Below are 18,711 nucleotides of genomic sequence, written 5' to 3' on the forward strand. Positions count from 1 at the left end.
CTCCGGGGCGGAGATTGCACATTGAGCGCATTTCCCGCTCGCGTTATCAAAATGCGGTCTGGTCTCCCACGATGAGGCGAGCGCGGAAATATTTCGAATTCTGCGCGCCGTACGCCGTTCTGAAATCGCCAGTCGTTAGAGCAACGGCTCTAGAACAACCGGCGTGATCGGGCGTTAAGGCAGAACGGCGGATAGCTTACTACAGGTTGCGGTTCTTTATTTTTTTCTCCTTTTTTTTTTAATCGACCACGTAATCGCCCGTAATATTAAGGAAAGTAAACTGGTTTTTCGCGTTCGCACCGAACCGACGTCTGACCGGTGCACCCGGACTCTATCGGCAGCTCCGATCTCGCGGGGCGGGCTGAAAAATCACGGAAAGGTACACACAACGCGGCGCGCACCGTGGATATCGATATTGTATATCCACGCTCGAGCACACGTTATTGCAGTATCAGGATCTCGCTAATCGACGTGTCTTGCGACAATGAATTTCACTGAAACGTATCGCGCCTCGTGGCAACGAGACACGCGCGCGCATCGTCGATATTCGTTAACGCACGCCGAGCACGCTAATTGATCAATTGGAGGCGTGCCAATTCAGCGAACGCTCTAAAGTTCGATGCGAGACATCGCGATAGTTTTCCCCTAATGAGTAGCTCGTTAATTGATGCCGCTAAATGAATCCGCTTACTGAATTAGCTCCGCCCGTGCTGATAGATGTCGAAACGATGCAAACCGCGTGATCGAATGGGATACGTCCGTGCGGCGAAAATCAAGACCTCGCCGTGCTCGTTCCCGACGTGCGCTTGATTAATACCCAGATGTAATTACGCGCCGCCCGCGGGAGAGGAGCAGAGTCTGTGAGAGAAGAAGGCTCGTGCTCGTTGCGTGCTTCTCGCCGAAGCGGCCAAAGCGTGTGGGAGGAAGGCGAGAACGCAGATGAAGTGCATCGCAGGGTTGCACGGGGAGGTAAAAACGAGAGAGAAAAAAAAGAGACGAGAATGGACAACAAGGGAAGAGAAAGAGAGAGAGAGAGAGAGATCTCCGTTGAGCTGCCGACGGAACGAAATCTTGACAGATTTCATCGTGGGCTGACGTAAACAATTTGCGAATGTAAATACCTGTTGAATATTGAGCGGGGCCCACGGGGCCCCCCCATGCCGGGTCCCCGACACCTCGCGATCGTTTACCCTTTAAACCTCGTGATTACCATCCACCGGCCGTCTCCCACCTACCGCGGCGAGGCGTGTAAGTCATCGGCATAAATTATACGCGAACATCGCGCGGCGATGCTGCGAATCCTCCTCTCCTCGCGCCGCTTCGTCGAGGAGGTATCTTGCCCGGCTCTATCCCGCCTGGTCCGCGCGCGAACGCGAACAAGTAGAAAACGATCGAGACATCCTTGACACGTGCGAGATCCGACCTGGAACGAGACGAGCGCACGCTGCTTCGCGTTTCGGACGGTTTGCCACGAGTCAAACGGCAAGCTTCTTTCGCCGCGATTCAAGCCTCAACCGAACCCGGCTAAACAAATTACAATTTAACGCAGACTCGACTTGGCGATGAAAAGGTCGAATGCATTACGGTGAATTACAGAGTCACGATCTCTCTGGTAGCGTTATCGTCTATTCGATTAATGATTATAGCATCGCGATATCGCACACGAGTATCGCAGGTACATGTATCAGCATCATCTATCGCTTCATAGATTCGGGGGCAATAAAGCTCGATGGCGCGTGCAGCGTCTCGTTTGGTTATCAACATGAGCGGAGGCAGGCAGTGCAACGCGCTTATCGACGCGCGACGCGTCGATTGAATCACTCGGACGATTCCGTATCCGCAGCTGCGGAACGCGCCGCGCCGGTATAAGAGATATAATTGGTGATCTCTCGCGATCGATCCTGATACCGATAAGCAACTACCGGACATTTCAGATAACTTTCACGCTTCTACGTATTTAATTATCGTCGTCCATTATAACGGGAACGAGCTGCGCGTATCGATAACGGTCCGCGATAAGTCCACTTATCCGAGTTTCCCTCGCGCGGCTTTTCCGCGCCCACTCATCCGTCCGTCCGTCAACTCAAGTCTACGCAAGTACTATGTCAAGAGAACATCTCTCTTGGCACGTTGAAAAACTGGATCGCCCATTCGTCGGCGTGAAGCTGTAATTATGTGAAAACCAAAAGAGCTCACTCACCGTCCTGGTTCATCCCGTGGCCGCCGTCATCTGTTCGAAACAGAAAAAGACAATTAAGACGTGGAATTGAAATCTGGTGAGACGTGTAGCTGAACAATGCGAGCACGCGCGCGCGCGAGAGAGAGAGAGAGGAAGAGAGAGAGAGAGAGAACGGTAGACACATTTATTTGTTCATTTATTTAAGGCTCGCACAGAGCGGTTCGCCGTACGTTAATTAAAACGTTACTTGTAATCGTGTGTCACGTCATCCCGCGAATCGTAATCAGTACCCTCGATAAAGCGGTACTCCGCCGGCAGAAGCAACAAGTAACATGTTCTAATACAATTTAGCGAGATGTTAACGATATTTCCGGATTCCGCTTTGACAACATAATATGATGCATCTCACGTATCGGATGGTCAGCGCGTCGATCGTTCCTTTCGCAACAGGTCGTGCTAAATAGCGCGTTGCATAGCATCGCGAGCATTTTTTTCATCCGGGCGTTACGCCCGGATATCTCGGGACGTAAATCTACGGGAAGCGGAAGAAGGGCCCGAGGGCTGCGAAAGAATCCGCGACTTCCCGATACGGTATCGCGCGAGAGCACAGACGGTTGCACCTCGCGAGAGAGGACTCTTCGACATTGCACGCGGATCCGCCGCGGATCATGACGACTCGCAACGCGCAATGGCGCGATAGCAGGCTTGCACGACGGCAACCTATTTGTACCTCCGGACCTGGTGGTATCGCGCGATCGCGCGGTGTTCCTTTATTTAACCCCATAAATAACCGCCGCTATCTCACCCCGAGTGCTCTCCTATGGGCAACGGGCAACGTGGGCACGTATACACGCGCGCGCGCGCATACAGCGAGACGCGCCTTTTCGTGTAAGGTACGCGCACGGTGCGAAATATATTAGATGCTGCCAGTCATTCTCCGTTGCGCGAGGTCGGGATGCGATGGGAATCCCCATAAGCGATCCGCGTCTGTCCGGCGGAAAGAATAACTTTCGCGAGAGGAGAGATTAAAGCGCGGTGTATGTTACTCGCTCGATTATAGCGCGCGTTTAATCACGTGTGTGAAGTTAGCCCCGCACTTTTTGAATTTCATCTTTTTCTTGATTGTGCTGAATTGTGCTACGTTTGTGCCATATTGTGCCGCAAACCACAGTTCAATATCTCAAACCGTTTTCGAAAAAAAAAATAAAACGAAAAATTTGGTAGCCCCGCACTTTTCGAATTTTGAATTTTCATTAATTGTGCTGCATTGTGCTCCGTTTGTACTGTATTGTGCCGCAAACCGCAGTTCAATATCTCAAACCGTTTTCGAAAAAAAATAAAATGAAAAATTTGGTAGCCCCGCACTTTTTCGCGATTAAGCTCAAATTTTTTTTCCAAATTGGCGTTGACTTGTGCCGTGTTGTGCCGTTGGAAAAATTTGAATATTTCATTCCGTTTCGATAAAAAAAATTCATAACGATAGATTAAAAAAACATATAAAATCACATTGCAAGGCAAATATATAATTTCTGCGAGTTGTGCTGAGTTGTACTACTCATTCTCTACGAGAGACATGCATAAAAATCGGAAATTAATTTGAGAGTCGATAATTATTAATGAAAAAGGGGTGGGGGTGAATCAAAAATTTGACATTTTCGAATTTTTTCCACTTGTGCCGGATTGTGCTAGAGTAGCACAACAACTTTTTCAAGTGACAAAATTTCCTCAGACCGCTAGATATCGCAGTACAGAGAAAGTTAGGACTGAAGTGTAACGGTTTTTTAGAAATAGAAAATTTCAAACTCTTATAACTTACGAACGGCGAACGATAATCGAATTCTGCGAGTTGTGCTGGATTGTGCTACTCAAAATCTACGAAACACATGCATAAGAAACGTGGATTATCGTGAAGATTAGTCAAAGTTATCCAAAAAATGGTGAGGGCGAAATAAAAATTTGACATTTTCGAATTTTTTTCGGTTGTACCAGATTGCGATCGACGAGCACAACAATTTTTTCTAATGACACAATTTCGTCAGATTACTGGATTTTGCAAAACAGTCGCTGATAGGAACTTAGGGTTTAGGAATAGAAAAATGCAAAACTCCATACCGTCCAAACCATGGTACATAATCGAATTTAGTAAATTGTGCTGAATTATGCTAGTCAAGAAAAATGAACGACTATCGAAAGTAGTAGGTAAAATGGAAAGAGATTGATAAAAAAAGTCAGCAAAATTCGAAAAGTGTGGGGCTACCAAATTTTTCGTTTTTTATTTTTTTTTCGAAAACGGTTTGAGATATTGAACTGCGGTTTGCGGCACAATATGGCACAAATGTAGCACAATTCAGCACAATCAAGAAAAAGATGAAATTCAAAAAGTGCGGGGCTAACTTCACACACGTCGTTTAATCCTCTATCGAGTCTACGCGACTCCGGAGTAACGGTATGACGTTGTGTTACGTTAACGTTACGTCTGTCTTGGTCCTTTTGTCGTTTCTCTAAAAGTACAGTGTCATACGTTGAAGGCTACCGAAAAGTTCAATGCGCGTTTAAACGCGACGATATAAAGTTGATTGATTGCCGCCTGCCGACAGAGTGTAGCATGCAAATAGTCGTAGATACGTCTGGTAAAGAACGTGGACTGTAATTAAAAACTCAAGCCGCATTCTTGAATATCAGATTGTTGAATACGAATTGCTAAACACGTCGTCTGACACGCAGAGCGATCAGTCCGTACCGAGGGTTCGATCCTGCCCGATCTTGCGCAACGAGTAGTCGTCAGTAGGCCAACGTCGGGGAAAGGCGCGATTTTGACGAATTTTTTTATTTCAATGTCCGGCGAAAACGAAACGGCGCTCGAGCTAAATTTAGGTAGTCGCAGCAGCTTTCACGCTCGGTTCTGCTTCGAGAAAATCACTTTCCTTTCCGACAGTCGCACGCGCAAAAAAAAGCTGTTTTATTACGCTTTCTGCGGTGTCGTTCGACAGCTAAACGCGAGCTTCTCGATTGTCAGACAATGGAGAATAACCGGCGTCTAAAATGGAGTGGCGATTAGTCACGACTGCGAAATCGAGACAAAGCCAACTGACCGGTGGCGCGGCGGTCCGGTCTCCCGTGACGTGAGGTGTACGAAATAATTATCACAGATCGCGAGTTCAATAAACTCCGATAGAATTCATTACACTGGTTTGCATTACGTAGTCTACGGCCGATACATAGTCAGGCGAGCAGGTATTAATTAGAAATTAATACTACTACGCGGTCACGCGCCATTAGCGATAATCAAAGTCCGTTATGCGTATTGCTGGGCGGCGCAGCGACGCGTCGATGTAATTTCGCAGATGTAATTAAAAACGTGTCGATCTGTGATCGACGAGATCTAGGAAGGGAAAAACAAATATTACGCGCAAACTCGGCGCATCGATCTCAAAGACGTGTGGCATCGGGATGCGCGCGTGGCTTCAAGATTGATCCGCGGCTCTCTCCATCAAATGCGTTGAAATCATTAGATTTAACGACCCCTGTTGACTCTCTGTTTCTCTCTTTCCTCCTCGTCCTCTTGCTTTCCCTGTCTCATGCCGTGTCACTGGCTGCTGCCACGGCGGCGGCCTTTCATCTTCCTTAACCAGCGCCACTCTCTTCTACCGCGCACACGTATCGACAAACACGAGGAGCAAGACGATGGGCTGCCACATGTACGTGCGCAGGTCTCTGTACGTATTGAAAATTGTCGCTGTGCGACGATCGCTCACCAGGGAAGAAACCGCCGCTACCACACGCGATCCCGACGTGTCTGCGTTACGTGTCCGTGTATGCGCGGTTCGAAGATCTCGGTACGACGAGCAAGTTCAGCCAACTCGATTGTTTCGTACGGAACAAGGAGCTCTTTCACGCGAGGGTCTCGTTCCGGCGGTCTGCGATGGAGGAATCATCGCTCGCGGTGTCCTCCGACACGTATAACAACCCGGCTGCGCCGTCGATACGGAATTTAATAAGCTTGCGGTTCACGGCGAGGTAATGACGTGATTTCAACGTCACGATAAACGGTAGGAGGTAAAGGAGTAATACAGGAAAAGCCGGTACGCGGATTTTTGTATTTCGCGTGCTTAACGCGCTTCCATCGCGTGGCTTTCGCATTATTAATGATCGCGTACAGAAACACTGTAATTTCGTTGGAACCGTGGACGATAAGTCATCACGAAATATTCCACGTATAATCTAAAAATACTTTAACCGTCAATCTGAAATCGCTACTGTTTAAAGTTTGCATCTTTGAAATCCGTACGCGATCAATCGTTGCGGGACCGAGAAACGCGCGTGTCATACATGCGAAGATCGCGCGATCCTCGCAACGGAGTCGGAAGACGCGTTCGACGGATTCCTGAATTCCAGCTTGACTCAGCGAACGTGATGCATCGTCATTGCGCGAGTCGCCGGTAATAGAAGCGTCGCCGCACGCGGATGAAGATTTATCGCGAGCAGCCTCCGAGGCACGTGCCTGCACTTTTTTGCGACTTGTGGCATTCCTGTCGACTGCGCACCGTGCCCGCATTTACGCCGTACGTCGTAGTACATCGATTGGTACGCACGATTGTCTCTTGCTCCTGATGTTGAAATAATTATCGGCGAGTGATACCGAAAGACAGGGTAATTATCGACTCGCGATTACATCGAGGAATTTGCGCCAATGAAAAAGATTATGGTTGCAGCGAGTCATCGCACCCTCAGAAAGGATTTCTAATAACAAGACGAAAAATATTCTTGACTAATTTAATCGTATTACAAGTATAAAAAATATGAAAGTAAAACAATTTTTAATTTAAATCAGTAATTTCTATTCTTCTCTCTCGAATTAAATAAGATTGTCTTACTGTCTTGAGACAAGAGTAACATGTACACATTTATGCTTATATATTCTTGTATGTAGAATAATTTGATATTAGCGCCACTTTATAGTAGGCTTCGTCGATGTCGACGCATCATTTTCTCACAGTCGCTCGTCGACTCGGCGCTTCTGCGTCCTTTATTCCGATAAAACGGCCAATATTTATGTGTTGCAATCGAAAATCGGGAAAGTGTTTCTGTTATTTACAATGCAAGAAATATTAAAAGATATGGAAATGTAAGTAAGTATATACAATATACTTACTTGAGAAATAAGATTCGAGATAAGACATTTCCATATCTTTTGCACTTATTCATTGTAAATAACAGAAACGCTTTCCCGATTTTCGATTGCAACACATAAATATTGGCCGTTTTGTGCAGATTCTACAAATTCTCTTAGAAGAATAGAATAAGATGTCTTTTAGATCTGACAATATTGTGAAATCAAGAATATTTTGAACTTGCTAGAAATTTGTATCTAAATCCTTCTGAGAAAATGAATGAGATAGCACGAAGATTATTTGAATCTAGATTTTCGAATTTTCTATTCAAGATTAAAATATGCTTCTTTTCAATAATAAATATGATTGTCGCTATAGCGATCTTATTTTATGATAGATTAAAGAGTAATAGCATTAAGTCCAGAAATCTTTTCTGTGGGTGCGTATTCGATGCAAAACTTATGATATGACACGCGGTGCTAATAATATTTAAAAATTAATAATTATCGCAGGAACACGGATTCTGTTCATCTTATTTGTTGCAGACAAAGATAATTCGAATCATCATCATTGCGAAGATCTTTACGATTAACGTTCTGTCTCGGACAGGTTCCTGCGACAATTGTCTTAATGTTCTACGTAATGAAGAACAGTGGATTCGTAAGAAGAAACATACGTTTTTTCTTGGAGTCCTCATGCATACCTCCGGGTGTGGCAGCTCCGTGATTATGATGGTGGAGGGCTAGAGGGTCCTGAGGATGCGGATGAATGGCGGCTAAGGCACTTCCGGCTGGGTCACCGGGATTAACTCCGACCCCGACCCCCAGATGTAAAGCCCCATGCTGCGTCGCGTGTGCCGGAAGCTCCATGCTGATCATAGCACGCCACCCTCCTTCCAACCCTCTCTTCCCACCACCCTCCTCTATCTCGGACAGCACCTCGCCGAATTAGACGAGGTGTCCGCTCAACCCCTCGTCGCCTTCTGAAAATAAGCAACAATTCGGTTAGTAATACTGCAAGTGAACGCGTAATCATTTCAAAAACGGATACTTTTCTCGCGAGGGAACGATTCCTGTTAACGTTCCCGCGCGATTCGTCGCGGTCGACGCTTCTTTACGACGGTGACGCAGGTAGAGACGTTAGTTCTCGTCGAGCAACACAGAGGCATGGATTTTCGGTCAGTGACTCGCCGTTGTCGAATCGACGGCGCGAGAGTACCGTAGACAAAATGCCGGACTGATCTAGGCACCGATAGATCGACGCGGGAGACCCCGCGCGTGTATCCACGCTCCCAGTCCAAAAAAATGAGACTCGGTGGTCCAACCGCGGTGGAATCGCCTTTGCCACGCTTTTTACGCGCGCGCGGCAGATAATTCCTTCGTTCCTCTCCGCGTAATGGCCTGGTCGGGGTGATCTTTTTTGCTTATTACGTCGGGAGGTGGTCGCCGTGACCAGAGCGTCACATCGCCGACCGCTAGCGCGAGAGGCTGGGAGGTGCAAGGTGGGATCTCTCGAATGAATGGAAGGATGAATGGAGCGTAATTTCGTCCACGCTGCGTCGATGACATTCGTCTCCTTCATCTCCTCGAGTGCATTGTCCACGTTAAGATTATTACGATTTCGTGCATGTCGCTGCCGCGGTCTGTGAAAGGAACGATGGACTGGAAGAGTCGCCAGTTTGTAATTGCGCGGAAATTGTCCGAGACCAGAGCGATGCTTGTCAATCGCTTTTATCGAGAGATTTGATGATATTTTCGCGGCCTCTGTAGAAGCGTGTTGTCAAACCAGTTTTCCAATTAATTCGTAGCGTTCATCATTAGATACGATTTCTCTCCATGGGAACGTCTCCCATCCAGAGCGATATCAGAATCGAGATATTCGCTTTTCAGTACGCTCAATCGCATCTATCACCATCTGTGCATTTTCCGCCGATATCTCGTGGCATTCCACGAATGCATAATATAAGCGTTCGGACTTGTTGGAAAAAATTGGCGCCGCTTCTTCCTGTTCCCGCGGACCTATTCCACGAGTCTAGAAAGAGAGAGAAAACAAGGAGACGAGGCTGAGAGCAACCTCGTCGGGTGCACCAATCGTCATCGGGCGGCCATCCGTGAAATTCGAAACTGCTCCCGCGTTCCGCCGTTTTACATCGCGAAACACGCGGATCTCATAACGCGTGGGAGTGAGACCGGCAACGGTCGACGTCCGCGGTCAACGACTGTCCACCGCGGCGGGAGGAACGGTGCCTTTGTATTCACGTTGGCGATTAAAACCTCGACAGGCTCTAATCTGCGCGAGGAAGTCGACCGTCCTCAAACGCAGGTCTCCGCCAAGGGAAAGTCGCTTGATCGCGTCCGATTTCAGTCCGACGAACAAGCGGAATCCACGGAAAGACGTATCCACTTGGACGAGATTGCGCCTGGCGTTTCCCGAGCACCCGTTTTTCCGCGGCAGGCAAGATCGAAGCGAACCGGTCCGTTCCCGGCATCACGACGTTCAACTTATCGGCAATGAGGGCGCGAGGGATGATTGTTTAGCATCAGGTGGTTTTCCGACCGAAGCCCGTTCCCGCCGCGCGCGGGCCCTCCTAATGGAGGATGGAATGTAGCGAGAGTGGTACGCTGTGGCGAATAAACGTCAGGTAAGCGGCGGACAATGATCGTTCGGCGATGGGGCGGACGATGGAGGGAACGACCAGCGGCTCAGACCTTACGAACGAATGGTTGGCCTTAAGTAAAGCAAAGAGCAAAGTGGGTGAGTCGTGGACGGCCAAAGTACGCGTAAAGACCTCGGACTCCCAGAGGGGAAGAGAGAGAGAGAGCGACTCGTCCCTGTAAACCGTGGGAGTCGGCCACCAGCGCTCCTCCGTCGAGCGACCGACCACGGCATGTACGCACTCGCTAAAACCATTGTTTACGGCCGCCCTGAACACCCGCGTACTTTACTAACTAGGCCCCCTCTCACGAGGTCCCGCCGCGAGATCGGGCTGCACTGCCAGCCACTCTGTGCATCTTAAGCTAACTGACGGAGGGTGCAGGGAATACCACACAGCGCCCGGCCTGGAAACGGATCGTTCATCCGTGGAGTCCGCCGCGGGACCTCGCGTTCGCGTACGCGATCAACTTGCGTGTGGTCGAACATTCTCGCAAGGCCGCTCATTGAAATTGTAAATCTGTTTGGAAAATCGCGCATATCTTTTTCACAGTTTAATTCGACCCGCCAATGTTATTATTATGTCGGACGAGATTAATATGACGTCTACGAAAATAGTCAAAGATACATCCGCGGTAGAGCGGGGTTGCAGCAAAATGCAGTAGCCAGCGAAACTATCTCCCAACTGCATCTTCTGCCTTCGCTCGAGCGTCGATTCCCCAACTGGCCGGTAATAGCGGTGCTCTCGGGGCTTAACAACGCGTGACAATATGCATCAAGGAATTGCTCGAGCGCGGAACAACTCCAGCCGCGCTTCTCTCCCTTTCTCTCTTCATCTCTCCTTGTAGCAGTATACGTGAACACCTACCTACCTACCGAAGAAGAAGAGGCGTAGGCGCTTACACGCGTACTCTCCGTTGTGTGCCTCCTCGCGACGGGACGCGCGCGTTCGCGACCGCTCCGCGCGAGAGGGTTGCTCGGACTCTCACGCGAAAACGTCGATACATTATGCAACTCTTCGGTCCATAAACGCACACTCCCGCCAGGAATTCACGGAGGAATCCTGGGAAGCTCCCCCGCGACGGCAGCCGCGTTTTCGCGGGACAACCGCGGCACCTCAAACGCTCGCCGTCATGTTTATTAATTCGCAGAATCCGAGATCAGAATGCAAGCGTCCCGGTGATGCAAGCGATCTCGCCCACTCGACTCGCATTCTTTCTCACGGTCAAATCCGATGATGAAATGTCGGAAATCTCATTGATCGATGACGCGGAGAGACAGTTTGGCGCTTCTTGTTCGCTCTTCGTCTGCCACGAGAGCCAGATTTAGCCACCTCGCCATGAATTCACGCCAAGACACCTTCGGTGCGGACTCCCGATCGATTCTACAGAGGCACCTACTTGACCATGCTCGATCGAGCTTTCGAGCAACATGAAACTATCTCTTTCTTTCTTTCTTCCTCGCTCATTAACCCCATTACCCGTACTTGGCCGCCACGTTGTGCACCAGCACACGAGCAGATCACACAAACGCAGCATATACAGGGTGTCCCATTTTATATTTGTCAGTAAAATATTTCGATACGACGTCGTTTCAGAGAAAAATGTTTCAGACAAAAGTTATATGGCTTCGAGGGGGCAAGATGATGATATTCTTAATTTAATTGTAGATGGCGCCACTTTCGAGATTTCATCATGGCGGCCATTTTTTAAATGGAAGTCGATTTTTCTCTCTAAGTGAAAGTTGTAGCTGATAATGAGACAAATACAACGGTTTTTTGTTTTTTGAAATTGGACCATTTTTCAGTGAGTTACAGCGTTCCAAAGTATACTGTTTTATAATTTAAGTATACACATAAACCAAATCTTGTATCGAAAAATTTATAATAAATCAAGCACCCCAATTGTGAGAGGCAAGGGGATTCACATTAAACAAGCACCCCAATTGTAAGAGGCAAGGGGACTCACGTTAATAAAGCACCCCGAAGGGAACAGAAACCTACTACGTCCACGCCATTGTTCCTGGGTAGCGCTAAAAGTAGGATAGTTGATAGAACGGTACACTTTGGGTAATGCAAATGCCGGCAGTATTGTAACTTGTAGTTCTCATAACTCGAATAATATTTAACGAAAAAATACTTTATTATAGTGTTTTGAAAAGCTCTCGAGGTAAGCGAAATATTTTACTGACAAATATAAAATGGGACACCCTGTATATCTACATTAATGCCAGTGCACAACGTGTCCCGTAAACATTAGTCAACTGCTGGCTACGCCTACGCGGCCATTATTACCGCGGCGTGGCCACCGATAAAATTCGATATTTCATCGCTAATTGACCGTTTCTGCGCGCAAGCATAAAATTGCACCACGCGCGCGTCTTCAAACCGCGGGAAGCTTTTTTCAAGCAAAGCACGACGCACAACGTGCCTGACAAAAGTCAATGGCCGAACATCGTTATCGGTCAGTACGAGAGACCGGGATGCTGGTACCGATATCGATGTATCGAGTGCCAGTGATCAATTCTCCAGGTTGATCGACGATCTTACGAGCGCGGTAAGCGCGGTGTCCTGTTAATGAAGAAAAATCCACAGGCCTACTGGAGCATGGCGAGAGCGAGCAACCTACGTGAGATACGTACCATGAGGTGCGTTTACGCACGCGGCTGTAACGCTGCCGTGTTCGACAACGTTGGTCCGATCGACAACGACGGTTTGTCTGCCGTGCGCGCGGGCCTCCGGGTCAAGTAATTCCAGTCTCTCTCTCTCATCGTCGTTGTCTCTCTCGGCAGCGGCGATCGTCGGGGCCTCGTCGTGTAGAGAGGAACGTATGTAGGTAAATATAAGTTGCGTGGCCAGGCTGGTCCGCCGAGTAAAAGGTAGAGAAAGAGAGAGAGAGAGAGACGTGCGGCTTTCGCGGATAAGTGACTTTCGAAGAACCACCTGTGGCACGTGCCATTAACGTGCTCCCTTGCGTGTCCGTACGTGCGCGAATGTGTCTCGATATATCCCGCCGTCGTTGTGGCGCGCACGGCGTGGGTGTAACAGGTGAGCGCGCGGATACTGTTTCCTTCGCGGGCGGGCGTGGATTCTTCTTGTAATACACGGCAATTTTCGAGGGTTGTAATTGTGAACGGCACAGGGAGGAAACGAGAGAAAAGGAACGCGAGCCACGGGACGAACGAGAGAGGAACGCTCGATTAACGTTCGACACGTTCCGTTACGGAATGCGCGTTCCTCACGTGGCAGCGAAATTTACGTTTCTGGTTCGACTTTGATACGCGATATCGCGGAAACTGTTCCAGGAAGTTGCCGCGGAGCAATCGTAAAGTACAAGCTGCACGTCGCTCTCTACGTATCGATCTGTGGAAGCGGATCGTAATTACCGGCTAAGATAAATCGATGCGATGAAACGGGCATCGAAGCCGCGATAGAACCATACGTCACCCGCGATGCATCGTCCCATCGCGAAACGTATAGCTTAGTTTCATAACGCACGTGCGCGCCGCGCCGGGATAAAACCCCGAGATAAAACCGCGAGTGTATTATTGGGTTGTTCGGAAAGTAATTTCGTTTTTTACAAAGAGATGTCGTTAGTTGCGTTCCTCGATACTTAACCTTACTCTAAGCGACAAATTCGTTTTATATTTTGACAACTGACATTTCAGACGTCATTTAGTATCTTATTGTGTTGCGATCTGTCAAGTAATTTTTGTTTGGCATCACATCAAACATAGAAAATCAAAGTGAGCATATTCGTAATATTTTGCTTTTTTACTACCGAAAGGGTAAAAATGCAGTGCAAGCGAGAAAAAAATTGTGTGCCGTGTACGGAGAAGATGTATTGAGTGAACGTAGTGTCAGAATTGGTTTTCGAAATTTCGTACTGGAAATTTCGATTTGAAAGATGCACCACGTTCAGGTCGGCCAATTAAAGCTGATGACGAGAAAATAAAGGCTCTGGTGGATGCAAACCGTCGCATAACAACACGCGAAATTGCTGAAAAATTAAATTTATCGAATTCGACCGTTTACGATCATTTGAAACGCCTTGGATTCGTTTCAAAGCTCGATATTTGGGTTCCACACAATTTAAAGGAAATTGACTTGATTCGACGCATTACCATCTGCGATTCATTGTTGAAACGTGAAGAAAATGAATCATTTTTGAAGCGAATCATAACTGGAGATGAAAAATTGATTGTTTACAACAATGTTAAGCGAAAATGATCATGATCCAGGCAAGATGAACCTGCTCAATCAACATCCAAGGCAGATATTCATCAAAAGAAGACCATGCTTTCTGTATGGTGGGATTGGAAGGGAATCGTATTTTTCGAGCTACTACCAAGCAACCAGACGATTGATTCGAAAGTGTATTGTCGTCAGCTGGATGAATTGGATGCTGCCATCAAGCAGAAGCGACCAGAATTGGCGAATAGGAAAGGTGTCGTATTCCATCACGACAATGCCAGACCACACACAAGTTTGGTCACTCGCCAGAAGCTTTTACAGCTTGGATGGGATGTGCTACCACACTCACCATACTCTCCTGATCTGGCACCATCCGATTACCATTTGTTCCGGTCTCTACAAAATTCTTTGAACAATGTAAACTTCGATTCAAATGAAGGCGTCAAAAATCACTTGCTTCAATTTTTTGTCAATAAGGAGAAGGACTTCTATGAGCGTGGAATCTTAAAGTTGCCAGAAATATGGCGAAAGGTAGTGGAACAAAATGGCCAATGCATCACTGAATAAAATTTATTCTAAATATGAAAAAACCGCCTTTCATTTTTCCTTGAAAAAACGAAATAACTTTCCGAACAACCCAATAGATACGTATTAATGAAACGAATAAATGCACGCACGCACGGTAGACTCGTCGCGATAAGTTTGCCGTTCAATAGAACGACCGCGCGTAACGGTAAGACAGTACGCGAGACACACGCGGCAGTAATATCGTTCCTCGCGCGGGGTCCTTGTTTCCTGGGAGCTCGTCGAGAAGGACTCCTAGAGCGGCTTGATTGGCTCACGGGAACCATGAGGCTTCGAATTCCGGTTTTCCGCCGTGAGGAGAAGAACGGGAGGTGGAGACGGCCAAGTGAGTATCAACGGAGTCACGTGCAATAAAGTAGTAGCTTGTTGCTTGTTGCGCACGGCTGTCTCATGGAATATATACGACCGCGAGCCAGGGGCGGGGTACGAGTCGCTTTCGAAAGAAGAAAACGGATACCGATGTGCACACGCGTGTACATATACCCGGCACATTATTTCTCATACAGTTAAACCCCGCGAGCCGCGAGCGCGCGCGCGCTCGCACTCACGGGATATTTATTACAATTAGCCGCCGTGTCCAACCTTGAATTCAGACCGTGAACGATCTGCCGGAGCGTGCAGTTTCCCCGTTCCCGGCAATAGCAGCAACAGCAACGGCAGCAGGCAGCAGCAAGGTGCGCGGAGGAGACGAGACGTATCGAGAAATATCCTACCGATACCGTAGGACTTTGCATCCTGCAACGGTTAACAGTACTCTTCGGTCGTACGATCCTAATTTATAAAGCTCGCCGCCGTCCCGCGGAAGACGGCGCTATTTTAAACGGCGATAATTCCGCTCCAGGCGCGCCGACGCATCGCTTATCTCGCACAGCCCATTTAATCCAAGACAACGTTGTGGCTGTCAACGGAACGCGAACGAGAAGTGAAATATAAGGAGAAATGCCGGAAGTCGCGAGAGACCATAAATTATCGCGGGCAATTAGACGTGATCGCCGATATCGATACGTTTGTCGCGCGCTACTTTAAATTCCCGTCATTTCTGCCCGCGTTCCGCGTTCGCCGAGATATGCGGCCGCGCGATAGCGTTCTTCTCTAATCTTTCCGGTAAACGATATACATATAATATTTTAATGAACTTCCGATTTCTCACCGGTGGGACAGCGACCGCGAAAGGAGCGGATAATGGATAAACTTTGAAGAGCCACCTGTAGCCGCCTGTGGCACGTGCCATCGCCGGGCTAATCCCAGGTCGCTCGTCCTTCGGCCCGTCCGGCGGCGTCACGCGGCCACGAGGTAGCAGGTAACAGGTACCGAGGTGCATCCCACCGCCACGATCGGTGCAACGATCACAGCCGCTACATCTGGTAACGGCGTGCGTCCTCCCGTCCCGTTTCTGTCGGGTCCCGGGACCGACGATTACATCTACATTCCCTATAAATACCGGTTGCCGCGATTATCCGCTCCTTCGTCTTACCGATTCCTCAGCCACGAAATATCTCTATCTCGCGGCGTCCCCGGGGTCCGCGGATTTTCCGAGTGTTTTGTCAATTTAATACACAGTCGTTTCCGATTATTTTTAATTAGATAACGTCAGAAATGGACCGTTATGATGACATCGAGAAGAGGCCAGCGAGCCGGACCAGCTAAAGCTCCAGCGACGATCGGAGGCTGCAATGCTGGCGTTCACTTTCCTCCGATTCGCAACAGGACGATATCATCGATCCCGCGTAATTCCCTGATCATTAGAGGCGCTAATGGCGGTTCGGTGCGGCGGCGTGTACGGTTACGCACGGCCATCAATCAGCGGGGCCGGCCCTTAATCGGCCGCCATTTGATAATTACAAAGTCAATCGTCTATCGAATCGGCCATCTAGCCGCGTAATGGCCGGCTCTCGGTCGCTTCGCGCGTTTAGCGCGGCTACGAGAGAAGCCTGATTGCAAGAGGGCAGGGGAGAGGTGATCGAGAGAGGCGTAGGTGACTGGAGAGGTGGTCGCGATCACGATTACGAGAAGGCGGCAAAAGGGGAAGTTGGAATTAAGCGCGCCGACCAGGCCGCCGCCTGATCGCTTTTTAGTTATTTTATTCCACGCGGCGCATCACGGGATACTCGATTCGAGCCAGAGCGCACCGGGCTGATGCGACGGTCGTGCGTGAATATAGAAAAGCCGACCGAGCCTCACCGAGGGATTCTCGCGCTTGCATCGGTGCCGAGTAATCGCGATGGTCGCGCGCGAAAAGTATGCATCTTGGTCGTCGGCACACTCTGATCGATCTCGAGCTCGCATTGTCGGCATTTTGTCAGGATAATGCCGGAAACGACGATCGTGCGGCGTAAAGGTGTCATTAGCGTTGTAGTAATTGTATCGTTCTCCACCATGCGTTTCTTTCGGTCATTAATTTCAATTTAATAAACATTTGGTCATTTATACGAGTGGACGTAAGACTCCCGCAACTGCCATCGCTAGCAAGATCTCTTTCGTCTTGGTCATGTGGATGTCAAGGCGTGCTCGATTTTTATCGGAACTCTTCCACGCGCGTTAACGGTAAACAGGTACGAGAGCCGCGAGTCGTGTAATCGATAAACTCATTGTGCGACTCCTCTCTCTTTCCCTGGCTTGTCACGACAATGCCGCGATCGTGCGCGATCAGGTATATGATTGGCTGAATTATATACACACGTCTAACTGTAACACCGTGCGCGAGTATGTCGGTTCGAGAAGGGGACAACCTGCCTTCCTCCATCATCGAACGATCGTGTCCTCGTCGACATCGAACGTCCTGGATGAATGCACGCGCACCTGCATTCGCAAACGCAACTACACGCCGAACGCGCCGTGACTCGATGCGTAAATCACCACGAAACGATATCTCTGGGATTGTCACGCGTAACCGCCGCTAAAAGCAGCTAATGAGCCGCGATGCTCCACAAAAGAGGATACGAGGAAGACGTTAAACGCGAGACGTAAAGGAATTAAGATGCTGCGTCTTACGAAGACGTATCCCGAGACACAGTCGCGGCAAGAATCTCGCCGGCGTCGTGTCCAGAGGCTTTTATAAGTATCGCATAAGTACAGTGTTTAACATAATTTACGGCTTCCACTCGCGCTCTCGCGTTAACATCGCGAGCGATGTTAACAGGCCGCGCGGGAGATCGAGAGAGCGTTACAAAATCCTGCTCGGGGATAAAATCTATCCATTTGACTCGCGCAATCGTTTCCTGCCGTCCGGAGGACTTGAGGCGACAACGTACCGCGAGTCATACGAGGCAAAGGCGCATGAAATTCGTGCGCTTGGGGTTTCAGTTAATTTATGTAGATCAGACTTCAATTAACGATGGCAACAGTTTCTGCGTGTTACTCGATCGCCAACTGGTCGAGAAGGAGCCGGGCAAGATTGAGGGAAACGCCAAATCCCGAACTAACGTTTTCTCGCGAATGATTTCTCGTATATTTAGCCTATCCAGGGGGTTCGGAATCGCGTTCGGGATCTACGAGCACACACGTGCGTGACGAGAATCTTACGGTTCGCCACGGCGCACAGTGGGGCGAAATCCCGAAAAGCTGGTCAAAATACGAAAGCATTGTTCAATTTGCACGAAACTTTGTATCTAAGGATTTTAGAGGTCTCTGATTACGAATCCGAAGTCAAAATTGCAATAATATGATGGCTCCAATATGGCCGACGTATATTTCAAAAATTTTTTAGAACTTAAAAAGTACTGTTAAACTTAGAACAATATAAATAATGCTCTACCGTTATATTTCGATATATATAACATTAATATATATTCTTCTTTCATAATATGCTTCGATATATATTATAACTAAAAAACCTTAGGTAACCAAAGGTAAAAAAAAGTACGCCAAGTATATAAAAAGTCCCACCTTTTACGCAACAAACAGTTTAAAAAAACTATTTATAAAAATCAAAACTAAATATGAAATCAATAGTTAACTAATCAAGTACCTCGAAGCAATTCAGTTTGAGTATT

At 48.2% G+C, this 18,711-nt stretch overlaps 1 protein-coding gene across 1 annotated transcript in view; it reads right to left on the bottom strand.

Annotated features, from left to right (window-relative positions):
- The window catches only part of LOC105281568 (uncharacterized transmembrane protein DDB_G0289901), a 142,417-nt gene that overhangs the window by 102,616 nt on the left and 21,090 nt on the right, over positions 1 to 18,711 (bottom strand). Inside the window, exons 2-3 of the mRNA XM_026974168.1 lie at positions 7,967 to 8,272; positions 2,201 to 2,230 (exon numbers count right to left, since the gene is read on the bottom strand). Coding sequence (XP_026829969.1) covers positions 2,201 to 2,230; positions 7,967 to 8,168 — 232 coding nt within the window. The 5' untranslated portion in view covers positions 8,169 to 8,272. The remainder of the gene's footprint in view (positions 1 to 2,200; positions 2,231 to 7,966; positions 8,273 to 18,711) is intronic.

This window comes from Ooceraea biroi, chromosome 12 (genome assembly GCF_003672135.1).
Source record: "Ooceraea biroi isolate clonal line C1 chromosome 12, Obir_v5.4, whole genome shotgun sequence".
NCBI lineage: Eukaryota > Metazoa > Arthropoda > Insecta > Hymenoptera > Formicidae > Ooceraea > Ooceraea biroi.